Below are 13,970 nucleotides of genomic sequence, written 5' to 3' on the forward strand. Positions count from 1 at the left end.
CCCTCTTTAGGAATTTAGAATGCGCCTTTTTTTTTACATTGTAACTGTACAATTAAGTTGAGTAAAGCTTGGAAAGCAGCCAAGTTTTTCATTCTCACAACACTTGATTTGGGGAAACATTCGAATTTTACAGAATGATTCAACCTGTCACATTTAACATCTGGTTCTATTTCAATGATGTTATCTCTAGGCTCTAATCACGTCCAATGGTTCACTGACTCCAAAATTCAAATATATACAGAAGTTGAGAGTGAACAGGTATGTCACTGGTTTCAAATATCTACTTTATCTGAAGATGGTGATAGAATAACTGAGATGTTACAGTGTTCCACTGCGGTTCTCTCATTGGAACCTAGTAACTCAAATAGTGTCTATTTCAGAGAAGAAGAATTAGTTTAAATCAGGCTATTTTCAAGTCATTGGCCTGTGTTTTATGCTGGTGATGTGTGATTCTCTGGATCTTCCTTGCTTTCAGCTGAGCCAAGCTTCATGTGTAATTTGGTTATTCATCTCAATGGGTTGGGGCTCTCCAATTTTAGTCAGATCCTGACTATAACCTGTTCGCTTCCAGCAAAGATCATCAAGAGGTAGCAATCCTACAAAATTTGTAGTTTCACCAAATACAACCCAGGGATTTATGCTCTAAGAGTTCCACTTGAGCCATTTGTGACTGTCATCTTGTCTTCTCTCTGCCTTTTTTTTTTGTTTCTGGTATCTTGTCATGATCCAAAAGATTAAATTAGGATGGAATTTTGATCACAACCCAATTGTTGTAAGTTTAAGTGTAACTGCAGCAGGCCCAGTTGACTTTGTGAACTTCTATAGTTAATTTGACAATGTTCACATGATCCAAAATTGGTCAGAAATGAACTGCAGCTTCAGGTTCTGTTCTCAATAGATGGAAGTTGGCCATTTGCGAAGTATCTTCACGAATGGAATGATTACATTGTACAGTTGCTCAGATAGAGGTCATTCAACCCATCGAGAACTGCCCATCTATCCCATTCTCCTGCTCCTTTTGCCAAGCAAATTAGTGTTTCTCATGCCTTTTCAATTTCTAATTGATTATTTGTCCATTACCCTTGCATCTACTGGATCCCAGCTCATGGATGCTTACTGTATTTCAAACAAAAGTGTACAGTATAGCCCCTTGTATCCAGTACCCAAATTTTAAAATGCCTCTTCCTTGGTCATCTGGTTGCAGGAACAACTCGCTTCTATTTACTTTCTCTAAACCATTATTCAGTTTCCAAATCATCAATGACTTCATAATCTTTCTTCATTTAATGATGTTGCTATTGTACCATTCTAATAATATGACCTGAACAGCGTATTTAAAACCTGCTACATGTGAAACATTTCCACATTGAAACATAACTCAAATTAAATTCATGAGGTCGGTTAATATCATTTTAAAATTGCAATGGTAATAAACATAAACATCCCCACCAAGAATTTTCACAAAGGCTGGACCAGGAAGCAGATGTGGAGGCACTTCACCAACAGACCACCTCATTGCTGAGTCTGATCTGGCATGCATAGTAAGGACAAGTTATCTGAAACGAGTAGAAGGGCTACTCTGCTCCGCTCACCACAGATGTTGATGCCTCTTTATGTGAACAAATAGGATAAGATTTGCTTCCTCCCACACAGAAACCCTTCTAAGCTGTAGTCCTGTCATTAGTGGAATGTGAGAGTTCCTTGTCCACAACCTGATCTATCAGAATAAAAGTTGCAGAGAATGCAAAGCAGTATCTGAAAGAATACTTCATAAGAATTCTGTTTAGTCATTCTATTTGTTGTTTACTCTTAATTTTAAAATTTAAATTTAGGCATATAGCATGATAACAGGCACTTTTGGCCCACAAGGCCATGCTGCCCGATTACACCCAATTGAACTACAACCCTGATACATTCTGAATGGTGGGAGGAAACCGGAGCCCCCGGAGGAAACCCATACAGACATAGGGAAGAATGTAAAAACTCTTGTAGACAACACTGGATTCGAACCCTGGCCACTTGCACTGTAACAGCATTGCGCTAACTGTTAGGCGAACTGCACTTTCCATTTTATTATTGTTTATTTAAGATCTAAAGATTTGCCCACAAATTTTGAGTGCACTCAGTAGAGTGTGGAAAAATGCAGACATCATCTGGGTGGGCCTGGTTGTGGGAGGGAGTCTGGCAGAACCCAGCATGTTGTGGTAGTGGCGATATAGGAAAGGCTATTGGTTAATGTATAGGGTGGGAGAAAGTAGATCGTGAAGAAGTGGGAGCCAATGACGAACTGAAGGGTTTGGATGGGAAATAATTGGCTATGGGATCGTTTTTATCTAATGGTTTCATTGATAGGCCTTGTTCTGGCCAATTCTGTTTTCCCCCTTTCCCCACTCTCCTCCGGCAACCCCCCACCCCCATTCACCCAACCAGCAAAGTGCATGATGGTCAATTTGTGTAAGGTCTTTTACCACATCAATTGGCTTCAGGATATCCTGGGACAGACAACTAATGGCAGTTGGTCAATTGTGAGCCCGCTCCAAGTGGCAAGCTGTGCCCTCATGACTGTCACCAACTGTGCATTGATCAGGAGAACATTCATCAATTCCTTTGCCATCCTGGCCAAATAATTGTCTCAATTTTGTGAGCTCAATTTTGACATTTAAGAAAAAGTTTAGTAGGTACTCAATGTGTGGGGTATGGAAGACAAAGGTCCAGGTTCAGGTCAGTGGGACAAGACAGAATAATAGTTTGACACAGACTAGATGGGTCGAAGGGCCTAATTCTGTACTGCAACATTTTATGGCCTAAATGTGATAAAAGACACAATGCTTGGTGATGGCCAATTGCAGTTATTAACTGCGCTTGCTCATCTTTCAAAGATTATTTATGGTTCCCTGCAGAGAGATTGCAGTTTTGTTCTTGTTTCCTTCTTCTTTATGGAGATTGTTTAATCCACAGAGATGTGAAACTCTACACATTACTACCAAAATGCCTTAACTCCTGAGAATGATGCACTGGGCTTGAGCCATGTGTTGACAGTTTTAAGATGGGAGACCTGATCCCAATACATGAAATGCTGATTCACTGGGGTTGGAACTTGTAGCGAACTCCTCCCTCAGATCAGGATGAGGTTATCAGTGTTTGTTTTGGCTCAGCAGCTCATTTTGTGAATCAACCTACCTGTAGATCAGCTTTCAGGGCTGGAGAGTGAACTGCAACAGGAGTTGGTGAAGGCACTGGTAACCTGCTTAGTGCTTTGGGATCTGCTCCAGGAATAAGTAAACAAGTACTACCTACCACACCGTTATATTGGGAACTTGGCTCAGAGACCTCTCACTGCTGCTGTGCTTGGCTGATGCCTCAACCCTCCACTGACATCATTCAGCAATAGAACTGAAAATGATCACATTGCCTCACAATTCATTGGTGTAGTGGCTGCCTGTAGGGGCTGCTGTTGGATTAATGGTGCAGATGCCTTCATGTTCCAGTGAACATTTTGGGGTTGCAGCGTCATGATGTTCAGTGGGTGCATTGCCGTGAAATAGTGGTGGCTGCACCATGAATGGATTGGCCTCCTGGATTCCGAGGGGTCTCATCCATCCCATCCCCTGTTTGTTGCGTTGGAAGCTCCACCTTTTCTGATTCTCACCCCAGTCTGGAGATTTCTCTATGGTAACACGCTCCACGGCCAGAGACAGATGTCAGTCAGTGTGCAGCTTGACGTTGAGCAGAAACGCTCCCCACTGCCAGCCCTCGTAGGCAGCCTTTGCACATGGTCTCTGTAGCTTACTCCACACCAAACCTTGGGGTGATGATGTAATTTTAACAGTTTAAATGTTGTGTTCACACAGATGGGAGGGCAGGGCTTTATGCCAGTTTTTTTTGGCATGCTTAAGTGTGGAATGAGTGGATGGCAGTTTTTAAAAAATGCAACTGTGAGTATTCAGACTGAAGGACCGAAAGAGCTCTAATAAATCAGCTCACAAACTGCTGATTCAATTGTAACCATTCACTGGACTTTTGAATCGGTCCTGTTTGTGGCTGCAATGTTTCAGTTAACTTTTGAATCGGGATTGTAAATGATTCTCCTTTCAAAGTTAATTTATTTGAGCTATTTTCATGGTTTTAAATAATGCTGTTTGAGTTTCACAGCTTAAATGTAGTCGCTATCTTTGTAGGGAGTCTGCTCAAATTAGGACGATGAGCGCAAAAGGGAGAATTCTGTTGCTTGGAGCTGGTTATGTCTCAGGACCTGTCCTGGATTATTTCACCAGGGACACTGACATCGAGGTGACTGTGGGTAAGTCAGTATTTCCTCTGGTAACTGGGAAATACCAAATCAGTGTTTCATACCAAATCGGGGTCCTACTCAAGATTGCTGTAGACAGATTATTATTATTTTTGTTGCCACGTTCTTTTGAGGCTGTAGCAACCTGAATATAGGTTTAAGGACATGGCTATTGATTATTGTTACGAGTCCAGAGGATCCCAAAACCCAGCAGCAATATATATGTACCACGACAAAGGATTACTTAAACAAAAGTTGCTTTTAATTATCTTTGAACATGAAAACCGAATCAAACTTTAACTTATCTCTATTGACTTACTTAAACCCCACCCCCCCACTCTAATTCTAAGCGCACATGTGTGTAATGTGTATGTAAGTTTAGAAAAGTTCTTTGGTTCAATCTCACTGGTTGCAGGCAATTCTTGTACTGTGCACAGACGTTAGCATTAATAAAGTTCACCAGGCTTTGGTGCTTAACAAATAAATGGTTACCACCCAGGATGGTTCTTGTTGGTTATCAGAAGCTGCTTTCAGGTGGCCAGCATACCCAATGTAAAGCCGCCTAAAATACCTGAATGTGGCTGTTGGGAGGCCATCTGAAAGTGGAGAACCCTGACCCAAGGAGTACTTAACCAACCCTCCTTGGGTAGGTGTATTCTCCGCTTCCGAGCGCTCCCCCATGGCACCTGAAAGCGGGTGGGACAACGGCCATGGTTGACAGGAGCCGGCGTTTGCTCCGCGGCGCCTCTCCCCGCTGCGGACCTATCAGGTGCTAGAACAGTGCCTTCAGCGCTGCCACCTGAATTTTGTTTCGCACACACCCGCAGCCGGCTCCAGAGCCGCATTCTCCCAGCTATTCCACCTGAAAGCGGCTAGAGAGAGAGAGAGTTTTCTCATTCCAGGACAGCCACTCCAGTGTCTTGCTGACGAAACCTGCCCCCTTTTAGGGTTCTCCACGTCACCCCTTTCTGTTTCTCCTATTCCAAGGGAAACACCGGACAACCAGTCCTCTCCTTTGACCAGGCCGTCTTCCAAAGCTTGCCAGCTTGTCCTTTTGGGACCGAAGTCTGTGTCTTTCCTCTCTCTCACTCCCTCCTACTCTGAGAGCAAAGCTATTCTGCCTCTGCCTGCAAGGATCACATGGTTTTCCAGACAAAGCTGCTTCTGTATGTTGCTACTTGGTTGCCTTTTGCAGAATAGCGTCCATCATTAAAGTCTCTGAGCGCTCTGCAAAACTCCTGCAAAAATTCTGTTTAAAATTGTTTGTGTGTGACCTGCTCGAACAATTCTCTCCCAATTAATCTCCCAAGCACCTCTATGTACTCTGAAACATTAGTGTTTCATGCAAATGACTAAAGGGAGGAAAAACGTTAGGTAATATTGGAAGAAACCAGCATGTTTGGCAGCATCTGTGGAGATAAAATGTTTACTTTTCATGTTAATGATTTTTCACAAAGTCATTAATCTGAAATGTAAACAGTTTCTTTCTCTGTAGCTTACACTGAATTTCTAACAGTTTCATTGTCAAAATCTATCCTGATGGAGTGTTTTGAGGTTGGCATCAAGCAAGTCAATATCCCCTCTTGGGAAAGTCTTGGATCCACTTCGATTCACTAGCCACCGCAACAGGTCAGCAGCCGATGCTCTCACTCGCTCTGCACTCCGCGTTAGATCATCTGGACCACAACAACACCGATGTCTGGCTGTTGTTCATTAACTGCAGCTCAGCATTTAACACCACCATACCCCAGCAAAACTAATAAGTAAACTCAAAAATTCCTTCCTTTGTAACTGGGTTCTCGACTTCCTCTTTGAGAGACCACAATCAGTGGAATACACCAATGTGCTGCAGAAAACCAGCAGGTCATGCAGCATCCATCCGAATAAAGGGTAAAAGTATCACACTCGACCCCAACTTCTGCGGACCTTGTTTAACCTCGATCGGTGGAGAATGGCAGCGTCATGTCCTCCTCACTGACCAGCACCACAAGGGCTCCTCAAGGCTGGTGCACTTAGTCCCCTGCTCTATTCCCTGTACACTCACGATTGCAAAACCAAGTTTGCCTCCAATGTATTCACTGGCAACACTGCTGGCCAAGTAATGGATGAGTCAGAATGCAGGATGGAGAGAGAAAGTCTGGTTGGGTGGTACAGAACAGCAGTCTTGCTCTCACCGTCAACAAATACAAGGAGCTTCCTTTGGACTTAAGGAAGAGGAGACTAAGGGACCCGCACCTCTCTCCATTGGCTGGATGGTGGTGAAAGGGGTTAGTACCTTCAAATTCTTGAGGATGCACATATTTCAGAAGACCTCTCATGGATCCAGGGCATTGAGGCAACCATGAAGAAGCCACATCAATGCCTCTGTTTTCTGAGATCCAGTATGTCGTTGAATATTCTTTTGAACTTCTACAAGTATACTTGACTGGTTTAGTAATTCAAGTGCCCAGGAATTCAGAAAGTAAGAAACCCGAGCCAGGGCCATCACAGACACTGACTTACCATTCACCAAAGATATTTATGTGACGCATTGTCTCAAGAAGGCCGCCAGCCTCATAAAATAACCCCACCACTCTGGTCTCAAACTCTTCTCACTGCTACCTTCGGGCAGGAGGTGTTGATCCCTGAAGTCCAACACCTCTAAGTGCCCAATTGCCATTGGACTCTTGAACCACCCTAACCATAAATTGCTGTAAATTCCTAGTGTTATTTGAAAGACCTGTCATTGACCAATGCCATCAATAGTTCAAAATTGCATGTTTTAAGTTCTACCTTTAAATAACTTCTAAAGTGACAAAAGAGTTGGAGATTAATCTGAGTAATTTTATGTTCTCCAGCTGCAGTTCAGGAAGACCAGCTGGAAAAGTTGGTTGCAAACCACAGTCACACCACTCCAGTTCTACTTGATGTGCAGAAGGAACACAGCAAACTCTCAGAGTTGGTGAAATCACATGACATGGTCATCAGGTAGGATGAAATCCTGCACTTCTATAATGCTTTGTAAGAATCAACAATAAATTGAAAAAAAAACATACAGTACCAGTCTTGGCATCACTTATGAGTAATTCAGTATATTAAACCTTGTCAGCGGAAGAGCAGAGATCAATTTTGGGTAGCAATCATTTTAAGAACATTTTTGGGTGAAGGCAACATCTTGCAGTTTCTTTCTCTTGTCTGCTGCAGAACGGTAGTGAGATGCATAACAACTGGTTAATAAGGAAGCAACTTGTATTTCTGTGATACAATTTTCCTCTCCTTTGATGTGTTCCTGATTAAAACAAGAGGGTTGAAATGAGCTGTTATTAATGATATTTACATGGGGGATCTTTAAAAGCAATGTGCAATACTGAAGGTGAATTTTTTTTCTTTGCAAGGTTTTTTGACACCATTTGTGAGCACTGTGCCTAATTGTGAAGCAAAGTTGCTCAGTATATGCAAGCTAATATATTCCTATACTGAGGGTCTCTGGCCAATGCTGTCATCTTTCTTGTTCAAAAGCAATATTCACATCTTTGATTTTTTAAAATCTCCATTTAGTTTGCTACCCGGTGACTTTCATCCCACGGTAATGAAGGAATGCATCAAACAAAAAGTGAACATGGTGACAGCAAGCTACCAGAGTCCTGAAATGAAAGAAATGCATCAGAGGTATGTATTGCAGAAAGACCTGACAATTCCTTGTGGAATTTTGCCAGGCCCTTTTTATTCCTTGCTATTGAACTTTCAGCCGACTGTGACCTTTAAAATTCACAGAGAGAGCTGTTTTCTTTCTCTTTGTAAATTGCCAAGTATTTACATTGTGGAAAGTCATGATAAAATTATGAATTGCTCATTATCCACTGCACAATCTGTTGCTAAACAGAGGAAGAATCTTTTTCAGTGGAATGCAAGGGGGCAGCAAGCATGTAACTAAGAATTGACCCAGATTCCTGATTTCCTTTGAAATTAACTAGCCGAACTTCTAGAAAATAAATATTTGAGACAGCAGCTGGGAACGTGTGAGGGGGAGGGCAGTGAATCCTTGAAGACTGGCCTTGTGGAGGATAGACCGCAGTGCTTGGTGACACTTTACTTTTGGAGGGAGTGTGCAGAGTTGGCAAAGGTCAGGGTATAGGGGTAAGGGAAATGTGGACACTGCCAAAGTTCATTCCAGCTCTGCCTGTCCTTTGTCATGGCACACTTGGCCCAGCCCATGCTCTTCCCTCCAGAATCTTTGATCACTCTCAATTTCTCTCAGACTGTCAAGGCTTCCTCTCGACCACTTCCTGCCTGAGCACCACATGTGGTTTCTACTTGATGCTGCAGCGTGTTATACAAGGACATCAGTAATTCCCTGAGTGCAGAGGCTGAGAGCAAGCAGCCACTGTTGACTTTTCCTCCTGACTGATAGCAAAAGAATCCTGTTGTTATATACGCAAATATTCTGGTATTTGGGTAATTATTAACCATTTCATAGCTGCCCTTAGATTGAACAAATAAAGTTTCGTTCTTAGGTCAGTTGCTGTTGGACGTCATGCTTCAAACAATTGCCCACAAAACTTTGAATAGACTAATTTAAACTGTGATTTTTCTCTACCCTGTGGGCAAGATTCATATAGCTGCTTGCTTGTATAAAAAGAAGGAAAGGTCTCTTTGGACAATTCCACACATGCCAAAGGATGATGATGTTAATTTTTCCAATAGGGGACTGTGTTGCCAGAAAGATGCAGAGCATGCAAGATGCTAGGATTGTTTTTTTTCTTTTACTAGTGTTGATTTGTACTGACCTTTCTATATATTAGGCAGTCAACAAGAAATAAATAACAATTCCTTTTGGCTGAATCTTTGACTTTAGTACACATTCATACATTGACATTACCAGGGCTTGTCTTCACCTCCATGTCACGCATCAACAGTCATCTTGGTTTTCTCTTCAATTTTTTGGTAGTCTTTTCTTTCTGTATTGTCCTGAAAGGTTTGTGGGTTGTAGCAGAAAGCAAGTTCCAAGACTCGAACCACGATCACCAATGATCTTTATTAAATAACCAGTCAAACAATGGAAAAGTTCAATGACTCTCCTGCTGCATGCACTCACACACTCGTGCTGACCTGCACCCAACTGTGGGACCCGTCGAGGAAGGAAAGGGCTCAGTGCAAGGGGAAAAATGTGTCCTTGTGTCAGGGCTACCCACGGGGATTTCACAGCCTCCCACCCTGGGGAATATGGAGGACTGTAGCTCTGCTTTGATATTTCCGTGCATCGGGATACCCTGGCTAGCCTTAGGGAGCACAGTGCCCATTACCTGTGGTCCTCATGGATGGCGTCTACTGTAGTGACCACGATCCAGGCAGGGAGCAGCAGCATCATCACCATGGGGAGGGGAAAAAGAGAGCGAGAAAGAGCCCACTCAGACTTAAATATGTCCCAGTTTGCTGAGTAGGGACCAATGACCGATTTGCTCTGCAAGTGGTAGAGCATGCTCAGTCTTGTGGGCAAACACACACCTGATTGGCTAGTTGCTGGACAGTGGGGTGTGGCTTTCAGTAAAAGGAGATTGCTGATTGGCCAGCACATGTTTACTATGTTTAGAACAAAGTATATGTCTGGATTGAAAGCACCTAGTTTGGGATAGTGGTGGCATTCTGTACTGTCATGATTTGATAGAAACATAATAAATACAAATATAAAAGCACAGTTGGAAATTATTAAAATGTAGTTGAGGTATATTCCCCCAAGGATAGAGAAATTAATGAGCAAAGCATAACATACATTGGGTTGATTAAAGAAAATCTAGATGGAAAGGAAATAAGAGATGCAAAGTGAGAACACAAAAGACTGATAACTCAAATAAATTCTGAGATGTTCCACAGACAAGTAAACAGTGAAATGGTTGTAAGAGAATTGGAACAGATCAGGGAACAAAATGAAGTTGCGTCGTGAAGGCAGAGCGGTGAGAATGTTGTATTTTTTAGATATATTGCATGGTAGCAGGCCTTTGCAGCCTATGAACTAGTGCCACCCAAGTACACAAATTAAACTACCAGCTCTGTGCATTTTGGAGAGTGGGAGGAAACCGAAGCACCCAAAGGAATCCCATGCAGATACAGGGAGAATACACAAACTCCTTACAGACAGGACTAGATTCAAACCTGGGTTGCCTGCACTGTAGTAGCAAGCATTGTTCTAACCACTACACTAACCATGCTGCCCCATTATAAATGGATATCTCACCTTAGTCTGTAACAAGAGGTAAGACGCTGTTGAATTCTCAGGAAAGGAAGGTGTCGTTGAGATTCTGGATGGGCTCCCAAAGAGGAGAGAACAGAAAGACTACTACTTGTAAATAAATCACATGGTTCACATTGGATACATTCGGGATTGCTGAGAGAAATGTGAGAGGAAATTATTAAGGCCTTGGTCATACTTTCCTGAATGTTTACTGATATAGGAGAACATTCTGAGTGGTTGCATCACCATCTAGATGCACAGGACAGGAAAAGACAACAGAAAGTTGTGAACTCGGCCAGCAACATCGTGGACTTCAGGCTTCACTGTTTTAAGGAAATCGACAAGAAGTAGTGTCTCAAGAGAGCAGCCTTTATATCCTCAAGTACCCTCACCACCCAGGTCATTGCCCTCTTCACACTGCTATCATCAGGAAGGAGGTACAGGAGCCTAAAGCTGAATACCACCTTAGATTAGATTAAATTTTATTGTCATTGTGTCAGTAAAATACAAAGCCAATGAAATACAATTTGCATCCAACCAGAAGTTTTTTTAAAAAAAATAGTGCTTTATAAAATAGCTACGTGCAAATAGATTTTCTTGCCCTCTGCCATCAGAATTTGGAATGGACAATGAACCACAAACACTACTTCACTTTCTCTTCTTTTTGAACTATTTATTTATTTTTAAAATGTAATTTATAGCAATTTTTGCACCTGCAATGCTGTTGTAAAATAAATTTTGTGACATGTTCATGACAATAGATTATGATTCTTGGGGTGGTTGGTGTCTTCGGACTGAACAATTATAATTGTTATACTCTTTCTGGAAAAGGATGTAGAAATAAATATAGTAACTATTGGGGAAATCAGTTTAACTCAAGGTGGTGCATAAACAAAACTTTTTTTAAAATTACGAGTACATGCATGTTTATTGATTTGGGAATTATAGCATGGATTTGTTAAAGGGAAAATTGTGCATGATTACACAGATTCTGATAATGTTATAGAGAGGGGTGATGAGGGAAAATTGGATTAATGATTGTAGAGCTCGTCGAAAGAACCAAAGACTTGTTGATCCAAACCAAGGCTTTTATTAGCAAAAGACCGGAGCTCTTCACAGGTGGCCGACCAGTCCGGAATGATCCGACCTGGCTAGGGACACAACCCTTTAAGGCCCAAACAATAGGTGTGGCTTAGCTCTCAGCCAATCGCTGTAAGCACAGTCTAGATACAGTAACTATATACACTATGTACATTGGTGATAGATCTGTACTATCACAGAATTATAGCATGGATTTGTTAAAGGGAAAATTGTGCATGATTACACAGATTCTGATAATGTTATAGAGAGGGGTGATGAGGGAAAATTGGATTAATGTGGTATGCATGGACTTCCAAGGTGCAATTGCTGAAGAACCACATAATGGGCTTACCATCAGACTGGAACCCACGCTACAAAACGACAATGGAAAGTGACATGGAATAGAATTATAATGAAAAGTTTTTGTTTTGTCAGAAAAGGGGTAATGATGGGGTGGGGGATCAACATCACTGCTTTTGTTTATTTATATTTATGACTTGGACTTGAGTGTATAGGATACAATTTTCAAATTCAGAGTTAACGCAAAATTTAAAAGCATAATGAAGTCAGTGAAAGATGATGCATCTCCTTGAAGACTATTAAGACCAGTGGAAGAAACAGACACCTGGCAGGTGAAACATGCAAAAACATGCCGCATTATATTTTATTAGACCTCTATAAAGTCACCTCTCAGCCTTCTTTGCTCCATAGAGAAAAGCCCTAACTCTGTAAGCCTTGCCTTAAGACACATGCTCCAATCCAGGTAACATCCTAATAAATCTCCTTGGTATCTGTTCCAAAACTTCTACATCCTTCCTGTAATGAAGTAACCAGAACTGAAGATGTATTCAAAATGTGGTCTAACCAGAGTTTTGGAGAGCTGCAACGCTACCTCACAGCTCTTGAACTCAACCACCCAACTAATGAAGGCCAATGTATCATAAGCCTTCTTACTATCCCAGAAATCTATGTGATGACCTCGAGAGATCTATGGATTTGGACCTCTATTCTTCCACACTGTTAAAGGATCCTGCATTAACCATGTGCTCCACCTTCAAGTTTGAACTTCCAAAGTGCATCACTTCACACTTATCCGAATTGAACTCCATCTGCCACTTCTCCATCCAACTCTGCATCCTATCTATATCCTGATGTAAAATAACATTGAAATGCTTGTATTAATTCCTTGCTTAGTGTATCATTGGTCAGAAATTCAGTGATTGATTTTGATGTATCTGTGAACAGGAAGGAAGAGGTGTTGTCAATTCAATTTCTGGGGGACTTTGTCTCTTTCCATTGACAGTATCTTTCTTGTTTAGTGCACTGGATGCTGGGATTACTATTTTGAATGAAGTTGGTTTAGATCCAGGGCTTGATCATATGCTGGCGATGAATCGTTTTGATGAAGCAAAGGAACAAGGATTGACAGTGAGTGCCATTGTTTGAGCAGCTAATCTTCACAATGGATCATCTCCTTTTACATTTTGACAAGTAAATAAGAAAATGCATTAAATGTGTTCATTCTGGGTTTTAAGAAACTTAAGTATATCTTTTGTGCATTGATTCTTTTTCACAGAACTGGCTTAGTGTGGTGGTACATTACTTTGAACATTACTTAAATTATACTTGTAGATGAATAAAATATAAATCAAGGGGAAACATGACGTTAATCGGATCATATCAAAATCAGCTTGAAACACAGTTAAAGGGTAAAATCAAATTTTTTAAATAATGTGTGATGTTTTGAATTAAAATCTTGTTTACCAGCAATGTGGATATTTAATGTTGCAGCCATTATAAAATTGAATTGACTCTAATGGACCATGATTTATGTTTGCTGCAACTTCTTTTACTTCAGGTAGAATCATATCTATCTTTTTGTGGAGGTCTCCCTGCCCCTGAATGCTCTGATAACCCTCTGGGATACAAGTTCAGCTGGAGTCCATCTGGAGCTCTGTTAAACACAATCCGTCCAGCTATTTTCTTAAAGGATGGACAGGTAAGATGTTCAAATATTACTGACAACTTCTGTGCTATTTTCTTTTGGGTAGCGAAAGCAATTCATAGTGACGTTGGTCAAAATACAAAGCTGAAGAAAGTCAGCTGGTCAAACAGTGCAGTTTATATAGCAAAGGTTAAGATACATAACCAACATTTCAGGCTTGAGCCCAAATGTGGGCAGATACTCAAGCCCGAAACATTGGTTATGTATCTTTATCTTTGTTTTTTGACCTGCTGAGTTTCTCCAGCACTGTTTTTACTGCAACCAAGTCTGCAGACTTTCATGTTTTACTTTATTGGTGTTAAATAGCTTCTTTCTTTCTTTTAAAATTATTTTTATTGAGTTTTATCAGAAAAACAAACAAAAGAGCAGTAAATTGCAATGAAACCTTT

General features: G+C 41.3%; 1 protein-coding gene across 5 annotated transcripts in view; it reads left to right on the forward strand.

The window, feature by feature from the left end:
- The window catches only part of aass (aminoadipate-semialdehyde synthase), a 92,370-nt gene that overhangs the window by 62,084 nt on the left and 16,316 nt on the right, over positions 1-13,970 (forward strand). For all 5 annotated transcript variants that reach the window (XM_069903396.1, XM_069903394.1, XM_069903395.1 and 2 more), the window contains exons 13-18: positions 191-258; positions 4,179-4,300; positions 7,126-7,255; positions 7,826-7,936; positions 12,896-13,004; positions 13,435-13,575. In XM_069903396.1, coding sequence (XP_069759497.1) covers positions 191-258; positions 4,179-4,300; positions 7,126-7,255; positions 7,826-7,936; positions 12,896-13,004; positions 13,435-13,575 — 681 coding nt within the window. The remainder of the gene's footprint in view (positions 1-190; positions 259-4,178; positions 4,301-7,125; positions 7,256-7,825; positions 7,937-12,895; positions 13,005-13,434; positions 13,576-13,970) is intronic.

Source organism: Narcine bancroftii, chromosome 11 (assembly GCF_036971445.1).
Source record: "Narcine bancroftii isolate sNarBan1 chromosome 11, sNarBan1.hap1, whole genome shotgun sequence".
Taxonomy (NCBI): Eukaryota; Metazoa; Chordata; class Chondrichthyes; order Torpediniformes; family Narcinidae; genus Narcine; species Narcine bancroftii.